General features: G+C 44.4%; 1 protein-coding gene across 6 annotated transcripts in view; it reads right to left on the bottom strand.

Moving 5' to 3' along the window:
* Positions 1-15,495, bottom strand: part of LOC110283822 (ATP-binding cassette sub-family A member 17) — a 94,970-nt gene that overhangs the window by 14,041 nt on the left and 65,434 nt on the right. For all 6 annotated transcript variants that reach the window (XM_029471709.1, XM_021149351.1, XM_021149349.1 and 3 more), the window contains 6 exons: positions 15,171-15,375; positions 13,792-14,011; positions 11,664-11,822; positions 7,499-7,686; positions 6,717-6,839; positions 5,135-5,329 (listed from right to left, as the gene is read on the bottom strand). In XM_029471709.1, coding sequence (XP_029327569.1) covers positions 5,135-5,329; positions 6,717-6,839; positions 7,499-7,686; positions 11,664-11,822; positions 13,792-14,011; positions 15,171-15,375 — 1,090 coding nt within the window. The remainder of the gene's footprint in view (positions 1-5,134; positions 5,330-6,716; positions 6,840-7,498; positions 7,687-11,663; positions 11,823-13,791; positions 14,012-15,170; positions 15,376-15,495) is intronic.

Consider the following 15,495-nt stretch of genomic DNA (forward strand, 5'->3'; position numbering starts at 1 on the left):
TATATATATATATATATATATATATATATATATATATATATATATATATATATATCAGGTAGGTCAGATGACAGCTGAAGTTGACACCGTCAACACAGACTGAAGAAAATGGACATCCAATGCAGAACATTCTGTCTACCAGAGACCACCAGTCAGCAAAGGCAAGGAATTTTTCTAAAATCTAGACTGGAGTCCACTGTGTCTTGCTTAAGTGCAGCATCATGTGGTCATTGCCACTCTGAGTAGGTCATTTCCTACATTGGTGGTCCTCTCTGGACTCTTGTTTCTGTTTAGAAGAAGTCTGATGTCAACCGAAATGCCATTCTTGTTAAGGCAACCCACCTTTTATTGATAGATTACTTTAGATTTTCTTTTGTGTGTGTGTTTGGTTTACAGAAGTATTACTATAACAATGTTCCATGGAACTAATTTATTTTTTACTTATCCTGTTTAGGGTCAGCAGGTGGTGGTTTAAATATGCTTGGCCTATGGGAAGTGGCACTATTAGGAGGCCTTATTAGGCCTTATTGAAGGAGGTGTGACTTTGTTAGAGTAAGTGTGTCACTGTGGAGGTCCTGTGTGTGTGGGTGTGCGTTTGCTTACGCATGTGCATGGTAATGAACTGAACCTCTGAAACTAGAAGCCAGCTCCAATTAAATGTTTGCCTTTATAAGACTTGCCTTGGTCATGGTGTCTCTTCACAGCAGTAAAACCCTAAGAAGGCAGCTGGTACCACGGACTTGTGTATTGCTGTGATAGACCTGATCCTGCTTTTGCTTGGAGGGATGTGGATTTGGGGACTTTGGAAAGCAGAGGAATGATTTAAGTAGGGCTTAATGGACCATCCCTGTAGAAGCCTGGAAGACGGCAGTGCTGAGGGTGATTTGAACTGTGGGGGCCTGGCTCAAGAGGTTTCAGAGGAGAAGATTATTAGTATGTTGCTTAGAAATCATCCTTGTGTTATTTTGATGAAGAATGGAGCTACTTTTTGCCCTTGTCTGAAGAGTCTGCCTGAGGTGAAGAGATTTAGATTAATTGCATTGACAAAGGGACTCTCAAAGAATCTCATTTAGACTTTGTCCTGTCATTCGCTCTTATGAATAGCATTTTGATCAAGCATAGCAAGCTTTGAAAGAAAACTACAAAACATATGGTTCAAAAATTAAAGGGGCAGCCGGGCGTGGTGGCTCACGCCTTTAATCCCAGCACTCGGGAGGCAGAGGCAGGCAGATTTCTGAGTTCGAGGCCAGCCTGGTCTACAGAGTGAGTTCCAGGACAGCCAGGGCTATACAGAGAAACCCTGTCTCAAAAAACCAAAAAAAAAAAAAAAAAAAAAAATTAAAGGGGCACCAGGAAGTGGAATGGAGCTAAATCTTGAATTCAAGAATATTAAATGGAATTAAAGAGAGTGGTGAGTAGTCTTGGAACAAGATGCTTATTGTTTATGTGTTTGCAGTTGTTATACCATGTTCAGTGTCATTATGACCTATTATTGTTTTCATTTGGACATAAGGAGATATGATTGTGTGTCAAATTGACAAGGATAAATTGTGATGACTATTTTCAGTTGTCTACTTGACTATATGAATAGTGAACTATAATCCAGAAATGGAGGGCACACCTATGATCCAGAGCTTGAGGCATAGTGGCCATGCTTATAAAGATCTTGTGAAAAGGAATTAAATCAAAGCTTAGGTCCAGGCATGATGGTATATGCCTTTAATTCCAGGAGACAGAGGCATGTAGATCTCTGGGTTCAAAGTCAGTCTACAGAGTAAGTTCTAGGACAGCCAAGCTTAGGCAGTGAAGGCATGTAAAACAGAAAGTTGATGAAGATGTAATAGAACAAGGAGGCCATGTTCCAGCCCCAACAAGTAGCAGAAATTGTCAACCTTGGTCATGTGGCTCTGGCTGTAGAGTCAATAATAGAAGGGGCGATGGGGACAATTGACGCTGGTTACCCGGAGCTAAGAAATCAGCAGTGATTAAGAAGAGATCAACATCACTGAAGGTGAAAACTTATGTCAAGTGTTTTCTGAAGAGCACAACAGGCTGTGTTCCAGAGATAGGCATGGTGCTGGCAGCAGTACCACGTGGTACTGGCTTTGAAAGCACGAAGGGGTCATGGGGAGCAGCTAAGGCTTGGCACTGTGAGAAGTCAGGGAAGGACATGGATGAAGGTGCTTCATTGGCTGTTGAAGGCCTAGGGCTGAAGGGGTCATGCAAAGAGGCTGAGGCTTGACACCATGAAGACAGCCTATGAGAGGCTACTGGTGACAGTGCAGCCTAGTTGCATCAGAAGACTCCACCCAGTGTATTGGAGATCCCTATACCATGGGATGACCACCAAGAACAGCAGCAGCAGTGGAGTGGAGTCAGCCAAAGCCTAGAGTGCTACAGAGGGCAGAGATAGGAAAGTGACCCAAGCCCTTTGGAGGAGCCCAGATCATGTGTGGACCCCAGATATTGAAACAATAAGCTGTGAAATTAAAGTTGCCTTGGAGACCCCAAAATGTTCAAGATGCCAGAGTTGTGACATACCTGCCAAGGAATGCTGCTAACAGTGAGTAGAACCAGCCCAAGAGAAAGAAGTATGTTTCTGTCATCGAAGCTGAAAGGACTTAGAGATTTGAAGAATGCTTTAACATCAAAAATGAAGTTGCAGAGTTTAGAGTTGGCTCACTTGGTTTTTGGTTTTGCTTTGGTCCAATATTTCTTCACTATGACATTTGGAACTGTAAATGTATATCCTGTGCCATTATATGTTGTAATCTGCTTCTTTTTTTAAAAAAGGATTTATTTATTATTATATGTAAGTACACTGTAACTGACTTTAGACACACCAGAAGAGGGCATCAGATCTCGTTACGGGTGTTTCTTGGGATTTGAATTTAGGACCTTCAGAAGAGCAGTCAGTGCTCTTACCTACTGAGCCATCTTGCCAGCCCCGTAATCTGCTTTTTTTATATTGATTTTTATAGGGGAATTACAGTTAAGAGACTGCATGAATCTCAAAAGAGACTTTGAACTTTGGAGTTTTAGCATTGTTGAGACTGCTGTAGACTATGGAGACTTTTGAAGTTGAACTAACTGTATTTTGCATTATGCTATGGCTAGGTACGGCCTGTTGCAGATGCCTGATCACATTATGACCCTCAAGACTGTGAACTGGAAAAACCTGTTTCTTATTGTGGTGTGGCTCAACTCTAGCAGATACCTTTAATCCAAGAGCTTTCTGTAAACAGGATTAAATAAAAGTCAATTATAGGTCAAGAGGCAGAGCAAGCAACCAGCTGACAGAGTGAACATAGGGAAAAAACCATAGAGAGTGGAGGGAAGTCAGGAAGAAGATAGAGAGACATACAAGAAGCAAAAAGGAGGGACCCTCAGTTTGAAGGGTTTTTATGACAGTGTGGAGAATGACTTTGTCCCTCTGGGACATCAGTGAAGTAGGCAGGTCAGCTGTGTGCTTTTTCTGTTTTCCCCAAGCTAAAAGGCTTTCACCACACCATCTGGCTCCTGAGTCTCCATTTGTAAAATCAAACTTATTGGGTTTTGTTTTATAAAAAACAATGGCTACCATAGACTCATGTGTTTGAATAAGCCTATGGGGGCCATGGAGTGGAATGTGGTGGTTTGAATATGCTTGCCAGAGGAAGTGGCACTATTAGGAGGTGTGGCCTTATTGGAGGAAGTGTATCACTCTGGAGACAGGCTTTGAGGTCTCTCTCTCTCTTTTTTTTAAATTTTGAGGTTTCATATATATGCTCAATTCTGGCCAGTGTGAGACCCTCCTTCTGGCTGCCTTCAGATGGAAATGGAGATTTCTTGGCTCCAACAGCACCATGTCTGCCTGCAAGCTGCCGTGCTCCCTGCCATGATGATAATGAACTGAACCTCTGAAACTGTAAGCCAGACCCAATTAAATGTTTGCCTTTATAAGAGTTGCCTTGGTCATGGTGTCTCTTCACAGCAGTAGAACCCAAACTAAGACAGCAGGGCTTCATTCATTTATGATTATAAATGAATGCCTTTTGCAATGCTGAACAAATTTTAACTCTTGTTCAGTTATGGAAGCTGAGTCCTACAATTTGACACAGGCTTAGAGTTGGCTATGTGGCTACTTGGGAAGCATCAGCAAGTGCGTGGTGGTGGGAGTCAGGGAATCAAAAGGACTGTGCAGGGATAGAATATGAGAACAGTGAGATGTGTGGACATCACTTAGCAATACCACAACCTTCAGAAACAGATACAGAGCTACCAAAAGAGCCAGGATCAAAAGTTTGGGGTCGGGGGCTGGTGAGATGGCTCAGTGGGTAAGAGCACCCGACTGCTCTTCCGAAGGTCCAGAGTTCAAATCCCAGCAACCACATGGTGGCTCACAACCATCCGCAACGAGATCTGGCACCCTCTTCTGGAGTGTCTGAAGACAGCTACAGTGTACTTACATATAATAAATAAATCTTTAAAAAAAAAAAAGTTTGGGGTCAGCCTGGGCTATATCATAAGACCTTATCTCTAAATAAAACAAAGGATTTACTAAAAGTCTGGGAAAGAATCATTTGTGATAGAGATGGAAATAAGTTGTGGAATAAGCAGAAGAAGTCTTGAACCTGGAAAAGGCCAGTGGTTCCAGGTGGCACAGAGAAATAAGGAAGATATAGACTAGGGTGACTATGTAGAAATGGGTTCAAGAGAATAGAGCTGAGGGTTTTTGTTGTTGTAGTTGTTTGTTTGTTTGGGAGGGGGTTGAGCATCTATACACCATGGCTGCTAATTGGATAACTAGAGTGGTACCTTGATTGGCAAGCCAGTGAGTATCCCCTTATTTATTAGAAAGGACAGAGGAGGAAGAGGAAGAAGAGGAGAAGGGGAAAGAAGAGGAGGGAAGATAAGGTAGTGGAGACACTACTATGGGGCTCACTGTGTTTGTGGCTCTTGTAAGCACTTGAAAGACAGGGTTACATGAACAGCCAGACCTGTGACAGAGAGTTCAGAGAAAAATCTCGGATGCATATTTAGATTTGGAGGTTACAAGTGAAATAGACCTGTGAGCTTTTTAGAGATCAAGTCCCAGCTTCATGACCCGGAATCCTGTTATCTATCCCTAAAATTTGTTCCAGGCCACACCCACCTTCGCTATGTCAGACTTGATGTTGAAACCCTTGACAAAGGCATCCCCAGAAGTGATGGGCTGCTCGCTGGTCAGCATGTTGAAAATGGAAGTCTTCCCAGCTCCATTGAGACCAAGAAGGCCAAAGCATTCTTCTTCTTTAACAACAAAGGACACCTTGTTCACAGCCAACAGGGGTACCTTGTCTTTATAGACCTGAGAGACACAGAACAGAGATGTAGAGAGGAGGTTAGCAGCCAGCAGACACTGCACACCCGACCTAGCTGCCTCTCATGACCCAAGCTCAGTCTACCTGCTTCTTCCTACAGCCCTTGCACATTGCCAACCTTGTTCTTGGAGTTAAGCCATTCCTCTTTGTCCCTGAGCAGGTAAAACTCATTGATGTTGCTGAAGAGTTTTACATTTTGTTAACCACCAGAAACTGAAGGGAAACATGACTGACAAACTCTGGGGCAGGGGAATGCTATAAAATACCTGGATGTTTGAAAGATCTTTCAAGATTCTTTCTAAGAATCTCAAAGAAACTTAGGAAGCTCCATTTAGTTTCCAGAAACCTTATCTCACTTGGAACCTCCATAATTGTTGTCTGGATACCAGACTGGTCAAGCTTGGTATGCCTTTCCTATTCTTTCTTGGGTTTTAGCAAGCGTGGCTCTCATTCCCTCCTGTCCCAGATCTTCCCTTTACCAAGATGATGACAGAAGAGAAGGTAGAGATACAACAGTTTCTGTCTCTGGGCAAGAATGATCTCATGTGAGCTTCACTCTTAACCAGAGACCTCACTAAGTCTGTCTTCTCAGAAATCCATCTGCCATTGTTCACAGGTCACAGGCCCATCAGAAGGGAGATTCTCTGTGTGAAAAGCTGAGGCACAGTGTCATGGTTTGAATAGGTATGGACACCATAGTCTCATGTGTTTGCATGCTTAGCCCATAGAGCGTGGCACTATTAGGAGATGTGGCCTTGTTGGAGTAGGTGTGGCCTTGTTGGAGGAAGTATGTCACTGTGGGGGTGGGCTTTGAGACCTGGTGTGGCACACAGTCTCCTTCTGCTGCCTTCGGATAAAGATGTAGAGTTCTCAGCTCGTCCAGCTCCATGTCTGCGTGGATACTTCCATGTTTCGTGCCATGATGATAATGGACTAAACCTCTGAATCTGTAAGCCAGCCCCAGTGAAATGCTTTCCTTTATAAGAGTTGCCCTGGGGCTGGTGAGATGGCTCAGTGGGTAAGAGCACCCGACTGCTCTTCCGAAGGCAGGCAAATCCCAGCAACCACATGGTGGCTCACAACCATCCATAATGAGATCTGACTCTCTCTTCTGGAGTGTCTGAGGACAGCTACAGTGTACTTACATATAATAAATAAATAAATCTTTAAAAAAAAAAAAAGAGTTGCCCTGGTCATGGTGCCTCTTCACAGCAATGCAAACCTAACTATGACACATGGCATATGCTTATAATCAGGGTATTTAGGAGGCAGACGTAGGATGATCATGAATTCAAGGTCTATGTAGGTCACATAGCAGGACTCTTCCACACATCAGGCGAACAGGTAAAGGAGCAAAGCTGAGTCTAACTTTACCTTTGACACTTCTTTAACAACAAGCGGGTTTTTCTTTATTAACGTTTCCAAATAACGCTTGATGGTTTCTGTCTCCTCCAGAACATCTTCATCTTCAGGTTCTGTTACATCAAAGATCATTCCCTACTTCCCCAAGACAAGGGTAGAAATGTAAGTGTTTTTGAGGTTAGAAGATAGAGCTTGACGTGGGTCAGAAGCGATGGGGGCCCTGAAGGTCCTGCAGCAATGCCCATGTGTGTACGCCACCACCACAACCTCCAGAACAATGCATCTACATTTACAGTGTCTTGACCATGATGAGGTAGGTGGTCAAACCACAAAATGTCAGCTTTCTAATAACACAAAAGGCTTAAAACCCAGGAATGTCAAGATAAAGCAAAACCTTACCTCCTTCAGTTTCCTCTAGAGGCCTTGTCATACCCTGAACTAACAGAACAGACCTTCCTCTAGTCCCCTTATAGTTGCCTGCAGAGGTATTTCATAAGGTGAGTTATTCTAGCAAGCTAGAGTTTCATCCCTAGTCAGCTGACGAGCTGGCCCTAAACACTCCCCAGGTGACCAGTATGTGGACCAGGGCCTCAGAGGCTGCGTCAGAGCCTTCTCCTCCTCTGTGGTCCCTGGGCATGGGCTGACACCTCTCTGCCTGGACATTATAAACAGATGGCTGGATGGCCTCAGGGACCCCTCTGATATGGAAAAGCAAGGTGGCTAAAGGACACAGGAAGGAAGCTTAGAGCCAGACCTTGACCTGTGCTTACATGGCTTTACCCCAATTAACTCACCGATTTTTCCTTCCAGAAGGAAGAGAAGAAGCCAGAGAGCCTGGATTTCAGTACATATAATGCATTGGCTTCAGTGAGGAAAAGCATGGTGATGTATACAGGTCCTAAGACGGCCAGGGCTGTCAGGTACTTTCCTATCCCCAGAGATTCCCAGGCATAGATGTTCTCTTGGACCACATATCCTTCTACTAATATGAAATAAGCAGATGTTAGCACACCATTTTGGTGAGTTTCAAAGGCAGTGCTCATCTTAAATATAGCAAGTAAATTCACAAAGTAGCCAATATTACCAGAGAAGCATCACTGTTAGCAATGGTTCCGCCACACCCTAGCAGAGGATGAGCAAGAATTCCTTTGCTTGCTGCCTCTAACCTCTGTAAAAACAATGCAATGAGCTGAGCTCTGTGGTTCACACCTGGAATTGCAAGTCTTAGGAAGTTAAAGTAGAACTGCCACAAACATGAGACTAGCCTGGGCTACATGCAGTTCTAGGGCATCCTGTGATGTATGAGAGACTCTGTCTCAAAAACAAACCAACAAGACAAACATCCAAAACCTTGAGACTAAATAGGGTCATGAGCCCATGTGGGGTGGGGTGGGGCGCTCACTGCTGTTATTCTGCTAAATGAATGTAGCAATCAAATGACTCCTCCACCCTCAGATCAATGCATTGCTCAGCCCTCGTCAGAGAGATGATGATTAGCGCAGTAACCCATGCTCTGCATGTCTGCAAAGAGAAGCTTTGGAATGCTCAGCCCTAAGTGGGATGTCTGTGTGATACCCCTCTAAGCCAAAGAAGGGGCAGCAAGGTTGTAAGAGCTAGAGGTGGCTGGTAGATAGTTTCAAAGAAACTGCATTTTCAAGACACAGCAGAGAAGAGGCTGTGATAACCTGCACAAGATCTCCACCAGCTCAAGCCAGACAAAAATCCAAGCACAGAGGGGAAGTGGGCATGAAGTCCCACCCCTCACCAGGAAGCCATTTGCCCTTGATAACTGTTGGTAGGAGGAAAAGGAGTTTCCTTCAGTGGAGTAACACTGTATATCAACTACACTCCAGGGCAGGTTCCATGCCAACACAAACTGAAGCCTATTCTTGCTTGCTTTTTGTTTGTTTGTTGGTTGGTTGGTTGGTTGGTTGGTTTCTTAGTTGGTTTAAGAGAAGAAGAACCGGAAGTTCAGTGGGTAGAAAATGGGAGTTGGGGGAGGGGAAAGAGTAAGATTAAAATAGTTTATGAAATTCTCAGAGAATAAATAAAAACATTATTTAAAACAACAACAACAAGGGGATTGTTCAAATGGCTCAGGGGTTATAGCACAGGTTGTTCTTCCATGGGACCCTGGTTTGGTTTCCAGCAGCCATGTGGTTGCTCAAAACTGCCTGTAATTCCAGTTCGGGGGGGGGGGGGGGGGGGGGGGGGGATCTGATGCCCTCTTCTGGCTTCTGCAAGCACTGCAGGCACACAGACATACATGCAGGCAAAACACTCATGAAACGGAATCTTGTAGTTCCTTTAGAAAGTTATGTCAGGTGTGTTGCTGAAGCAAACACTTGAAGGAGTGTTTTCCTGAAGTGGACACCAGTAAAAAGATGTTTTACTAAAATAGACACGTGAAGGAGCGTTTCACTAAAGCGGCTCTGGGAAAAGGGATGTTTAACTCAAGCAGACTTGTAAAGAAACAGTTGGCTGAAACAGTCACATGTAAAAAGATGCTTTGCTACAGCGAGCACGTAAAAGGATGTGTAATAAAAGACTCCTCACTAATGGCATGACTCTATTGGCTTGCATGACATGTCTTGTTGAGCTCTATTCTCTTGACTCCACGGAGAGAAATGAATCAAAAAACTTCTCGAGAGGTTCCTGTGGCTTCTTGCTGCTTCCGAGGACTCAGGCCGATTGGCAGAGCGATGTCAGCTGATACAGACTCACTTAGGGTTTTACTAAGACAGACTCGTGTGGTGAGGCAGGACTCACGGAGGACATGTGATGTTTGGAGGGTATAAATAGGACTCAGTGGTTGGTGACAGGGGCTTGGCAAGCTTTGCAGCACTTCTTGGTCCTGCATCATCTTTGCTGAGAGAGGTACAGCTGAGAACTTCTCCTGGTGTCCCTGGTGGTCTGCTGACTCGTGCTGACTCGTGCTGCTGCTGCTGAGGGCCATCTGTCTCTCCTAGGCTGTGCTTCTGCTGCTGATCTGTGTTTGCTATCCCAATGCTGCTAAACTGGACTGCTGGTGTATCCATAAAGTATTTACGAGTAGATCCAGCCACTGCTGGGTCCTATAAACTGAACTGCTGGTTTCCTGACAACATAGGTGGGATTTGCTCCAAAAATCAATTTCTAAACAGGTCCACTTCCCCCATATCCTAGTAATCTTTCTTTTTCACTACCTCTGGTGGGTGGTGGGTGAGAAGGGAAGTTAAAGCATCTAAGAACCATCATTAAAAGTAGGTTTAAAAAAAATTTAAACACCAATACACATAAAATAAATGAAAAACAAGAAAACAATAAAAGGCTTTTCTCATTCTGTATTATATAAATATATATAATTTCTGTCAATTTAAAATAAGAGCTTGAAAACGTAGCTCAGTGATAGAGCATGCTTAGCATGGTTGAGGCATTAATACTAATAAGAGACATTCCTGTATTTATATGACATCTATCTAAATCACAAAATGCTTCCATGTTTGATTGTCCTTTCAACTGTCAGCGCCGTTGCAACTGAACTGGCCACTCATGTAGAAACATTCCAAGAGACTTGCAGGTTAGCTCAGTGGTAAAGGACTCGTTTAGCATGCAGGAGACCCTAAGGGTTTCATCAAGAGCTGTGACATCAAATGGAACAAAATCTGATCTGCCTTAAGTGCTGTAAAGATGTGTATTTAGAAATTATACAATAAAATTATGTTCATGGAGGAAACAGAAGAGAATGGTGTAGGTATCTTTTCCATTTCCTTAAACATGGCTTAGCTTTGTGCATAGTTCTTTTATATCTTTTTTAGTTTATTTATTTATTTTATGTGTATGAGTACCCTGTAGCTATATAGATGGTTGTGAGCCTTCATGTGGTTGTTGGGAATTGAATTTTTTTTTTTTTTTTTTTGAGCCTTCATGTGGTTGTTGGGAATTGAATTTTTTTTTTTTTTTTTTAGGACCTCTGCTTGATCTGGTTGGCCGGGCTCACTCCCATCAACTCCGCTTGTTCAGTCCCTGCTCGCTCTGGCCCAAAGATTTATTTATTATTATACATAAGTACACTGTAGCTGTCTTCAGACACACCAAAAGAGGGCATCAGATCTCTTTGTGGGTGATTGTGAGCCACCATGTGGTTGCTGGAATTTGAACTCAGGACCTTTGGAAAGAGCAGTCAGTGCTCTTACCTGCTGAGCCATCTCACTAGCCCTTATCATTGTTCTCAAATGTGTTATAACTACTATTTACATAGCATTTACAGTGTATTAAGTGTTTTAAGAAATCTAGACATAATTTAAAGTATGGGTGAGCAGACTATGGTGTAGCTCAGTGGTAGAACAGTTGCATAAAATGCACAAGGCTCTGTATTAGATCCTGAGTCGCACACACACACACACACACACACACACAGATGGAGAGAGACAGAGAGACAGAGACAGAGAGACAGACAGAGAGAATGTGCAGCTATGCATAGCTTTTATGTACTTGCCATGCCTTTTCACAGGAAAAGGCGAATGCTACAATGAACTGTAGGTTGGATGGTGGCACATGCCTACAATAGGTAAATCTTCCCAAGTCCAAAGCTTGCCTGGTTTAAATAGTGAGTTCCTAAACAGCCAGGGATACATAGTGAGACTTTAAGCCAGGTGGTTGTGGCACAATCCATTAATCCCAGCACTCGGGGAGGCAGAGGCAGGGGTTGGGTGTGTGTGTGTGTGTGTGTGTGTGTGTGTGTGTGTGTGGTGGTGGTGTTAATCTCTGAGTTCTAGTCCAGCCTGGTCTACAAAACGAGTTCCAGGACAGCCGGGGCTACACAGAGAAACCCTGTCTAAAACAAAACAAAACAAAAACAAAAACAAAAACAAAAACAAAAAACCATAGGGAGAAAGGAAAAAGAAAGAAAGGCCAAATCGTATTACACAAACCATATAAGGATAAAAATATTCTCAGCAAATTTCACTCATTACTCACAAACATCATTGCAGTCAATATCACTCAAGTTCTTAGCACTGCAAAACTTTTTCAGCTCAAAGTTATAGTACAAGTTGGACAAGGCCATTCCCAGGCAATGTCCAGGAAGAATGAGGAAAATATGATCCAAGGAGTCTGAGAGTTCCGTGTAACCAAGATCTGCAATGAGAACAGAAGGCACCAATTTTACTAGCATAAGGGAAAGTGCCCTGTCATCTCTCTCCTCAGTCACTTCTGGAGTCCAGACGTCACACTCTCAGGCCTCCAGACCAGACCGTGGGTTCCTGACTCCTGGTGTTGACTCTCCCCACCTCTGTTCATTCAACTCTATGTTTCTTTGTTTAGTTCCTTGGATCTGCCACTTCCTTTATCCAGAGAGCACACTGTATCTGAGAAAGACAGAGGCAGCATGGCTCCAGCAGGAAGTGCCGAGGGGTGTGGGCTGGAGGTGAGCAGACCCAGGCAGAACAGGGATGGGAGCCAGCTCTGGTCTCCCTGGGGTGTTTTACCTTCCCCTGTCCTGAAGATTGAGCCTAGGGACTCGCACATGCTAGGCGAGCATTCCACTATATCCCCGGCTCCAGAGCGTCATCCTGAAGTCAGACAAGGAGTATAAGGTCCCTTCCTCCAGGGTTGATGGAGACTTACACTGTCATAAAGGGTCCCTTAGGAGAGAAGACAACTCCCCACATCAGAGAAAAGGGAAATTGTAAATCAAATTTTAAATGAAAGTAAGGAAGATGGCTGGGGAGATGGCTGTTCTTCCAGAGGACCTGGGTTCAAGTCTCAGCAACCACATGGTGGCTCACTGCAGTCCAATTCCGGTTCCAGGGAACCTGACACCCCTTTACCCCTTTCTGGCCTCTGCGGCTACCAGGCATGTAAGTGATGTGTATCAGCTATTCATGCAAACACTTATACACAAAGCAATGTTTCCTAATCTTATGTATATGAATGTTTTGCCTGTATGCTGTATGTTGTATGTTTGTACATCCTGGAGGCTAGAAGAGGGCATTCGATCCCCTGGGATGGGAGTCACAGACATCCCTGAGCTGCCGTGTGGGTGCTGGGAATAAAACTGGGTCCTCTTGAAGAGCAGCCAGTGAGTGGTCTTAACTCCTGACTCAGCTCACCAAGCCCCGCCTTCAAAATAAAACTTACTTTTAAAAATAAAGAAGAACGTGGAAGGGAAGGAAAGCCCATCTGAAGGGGTTGTGAACTGTAAATGCAAAAGAAAAAGAGCATTGTGGGGCCAGGAGATGCCCGGCAGTGAGGAGCCTTCTGCTCTTATAGAGGACTGGAGTTTAGTTCCCAGCAACCATGCCAGACAGCTCACAAACCACTGGTCCCTACAGCTCCTGGGGATCTGATAGCCTCTTCAGTCCTCCATGTGAAACTCCACATATGTGCACAGACACACAGGAAAACACAGAGACATACAGACAGTCATATAATAAATCCTAATAAAAAGTGGAGGTAACATTTAGGCTCTTTCGTCCAACCCTGACCCATTTGTGGTAGCATAAACAGAAGCTGTCAGTTTCAAGTGTGTGTTGTAAATAATGACTGGATCTTAGTTTCTTTTACAAGAGCTTTTCCTCCCATGTTGACTAATTCATTTACATATTCACTTTTTAAAGTAAGGAACATTACATTTTAGTGAAATGCATGGATCACGGGTGGACAGTGATTTGTAAGTGTGTAAATCCACATAAACTCGTGTTCACTCCGAGATCAGGAACATCCTTCACCCCCCAAGGCTCTCCGGTGTGTTATTTCTAGCAGCCCTGTGCCCCAGGCCCAGAGGCAACCCTTTTTCTGATTCCATTTCCGAGATTCATCTTGTCTGTTCATGGACTTCACACAGGACAGACAGCCAACTCTTTTGCTTCACACAGGACAGACAGCCAACTCTTTTGCCCAGAGTTGTCCCCTTTTACAGCTGAGCATCCATCTGCAGAGTGAGTGTGACTGAGTTGTTTGTCCACCCTGTGTTCGGCCCACAGCGGCTGCGAACGCTTTCTCTTGCGTCTTTGGTCAGACAGGAGTTTTTGTGGGTGTGACAGCTGTAGTGGCTGCTGGGGGAGAGATTCCTGCTCCCTGCAAAATGTCAGTGTGATTCCCTTACCTTTCTCACTGGTGACGGTGACGAGGACCACAGGGCTGATGCTCAGGAAGGTGAGCATCAGCACGAGCCTCACACATGCACTGCCAGGAGTGTTAAAGGAGAAGCTGACCGTGTACACCAGAGGGATGACAGCCCAGCCGTAGAGCATCATGATCAAGACCACCGCTGGGATGCTCTCGTGGTGTGCAAACGCTTCTTCCTTATACCACAGAAACACCAACTTCAGAGAGAGGAGAGGGAAGAAACAGGAGAAGTCAGTAAGGGTTCATCCTGAGTGCTGAGAATATAGCGAGCTCAGTTTTAACTTCTTCTTCTTCTTTTTGTTTTTGTTTTTGGTTTTGGTTTTGGTTTTTTCCAGACAGGGTTTCTTTTCTCTGTGTAGCCCTAGCTGTCCTGGAACTCACTCTGTAGACCAGGCTGGCCTCGAACTCAGAAATCCGCCTGCCACTGCCTCCCAAGTGCTGGGATTAAAGGCGTGCACCATCACACCTGGCTTATTTTATTTTATTTTTTTGTTTTGTTTTGTTTTTTTGGTAAGTTTTAACTTCTTTATGTATTTGTGGGGGATGGAGACACGGCTCTTGTGGAGGACAGAGGACCATTCTCTAAGGGTTGGTTCTTCTCACCGCCTTTTATGATCCAGGGATTAAATTCAGGTCATAAGGTCTGTGACAAGTGCCTTTACTCACAGGTGCATAAGCTCATGGTTTTATTTATTTATTTATTTATTTATTTATTTATTTATTTGTTTGTTTGTTTGAGACAGGGTTTCTCTGTGTATCCCTGGCTGTTCTAGAACTCACTTTGTAGACCAGGCTGGCCTCGAATTCAGAAATCCATTTGCCTCTGCCTCCCGAGTGCTGGGATTAAAGGCGTGCGCCACCACTGCCCGGCAAACTCAGGTTTTAAAGCAAGGTGCTAACAAGCTTCACAAGCATTCGCTAATGAGCGAGCCTGAGAGATGCTGTCAGGAAGCTGCCCTGACTATCAGTAACAGAGCCGCACAGCAAAGGATGAGGAGATGCTTGTGAAACAGAACCGAGCAGGAAGTGATCCACTCTGCACAAAATACTCAGGCTGATTCCACCACAACCAAAGACTTCAAGCCCGGTTCTCCAACTATCTACTTCTGAATGATACATACATGTCTCCAAAACATGGTCTCTCAGTGACTTGAGGCAGCAGCTCTGTAAGGACTACACAAACACCACCGCACAAGCTAGCCAGTTCCTGAAGATATCATAGCTAAATAAACTTGGCATTCCAGACAGGGCTGAGCTACCAGTCAAACTTCTCAGCCGGTTCTGGTTCAGCAGGTGGTTCTTTCCGGGGAAGCCCCCGGTCCGCAGGACAGGATGCCTGTACCACTAGGTACTCACCACCAGCAGCAGAGTGGGGACGAGGAAAGAGATGAGGTCCCACAGCAGAGCTGAGAGCCAGAACACAGCCGTGTTGACTCCACTCACAAACTGGAGGCTCTTAGACTTAACGCTCTTCTCTCCGACTGTCAAGATGGAGAAGGAGCTTGACAGGAAAGCTATTCCAAAAAGAAAGTTGACAACAAGGTAGTGTCCTTTAGGGCCCCTGCGAAAGACAGAAAGCAACTGTGACTAGCAATACAAGCACTGGACATGAAAATGAGACCAAGAAGCAGGCAGGAAAGCAAGAAGTCCTATAGAAGCGAGAGCTTGAGGCAGGGAGAAG

This window comes from Mus caroli, chromosome 17 (assembly GCF_900094665.2).
Source record: "Mus caroli chromosome 17, CAROLI_EIJ_v1.1, whole genome shotgun sequence".
NCBI classification, from domain to species: Eukaryota; Metazoa; Chordata; class Mammalia; order Rodentia; family Muridae; genus Mus; species Mus caroli.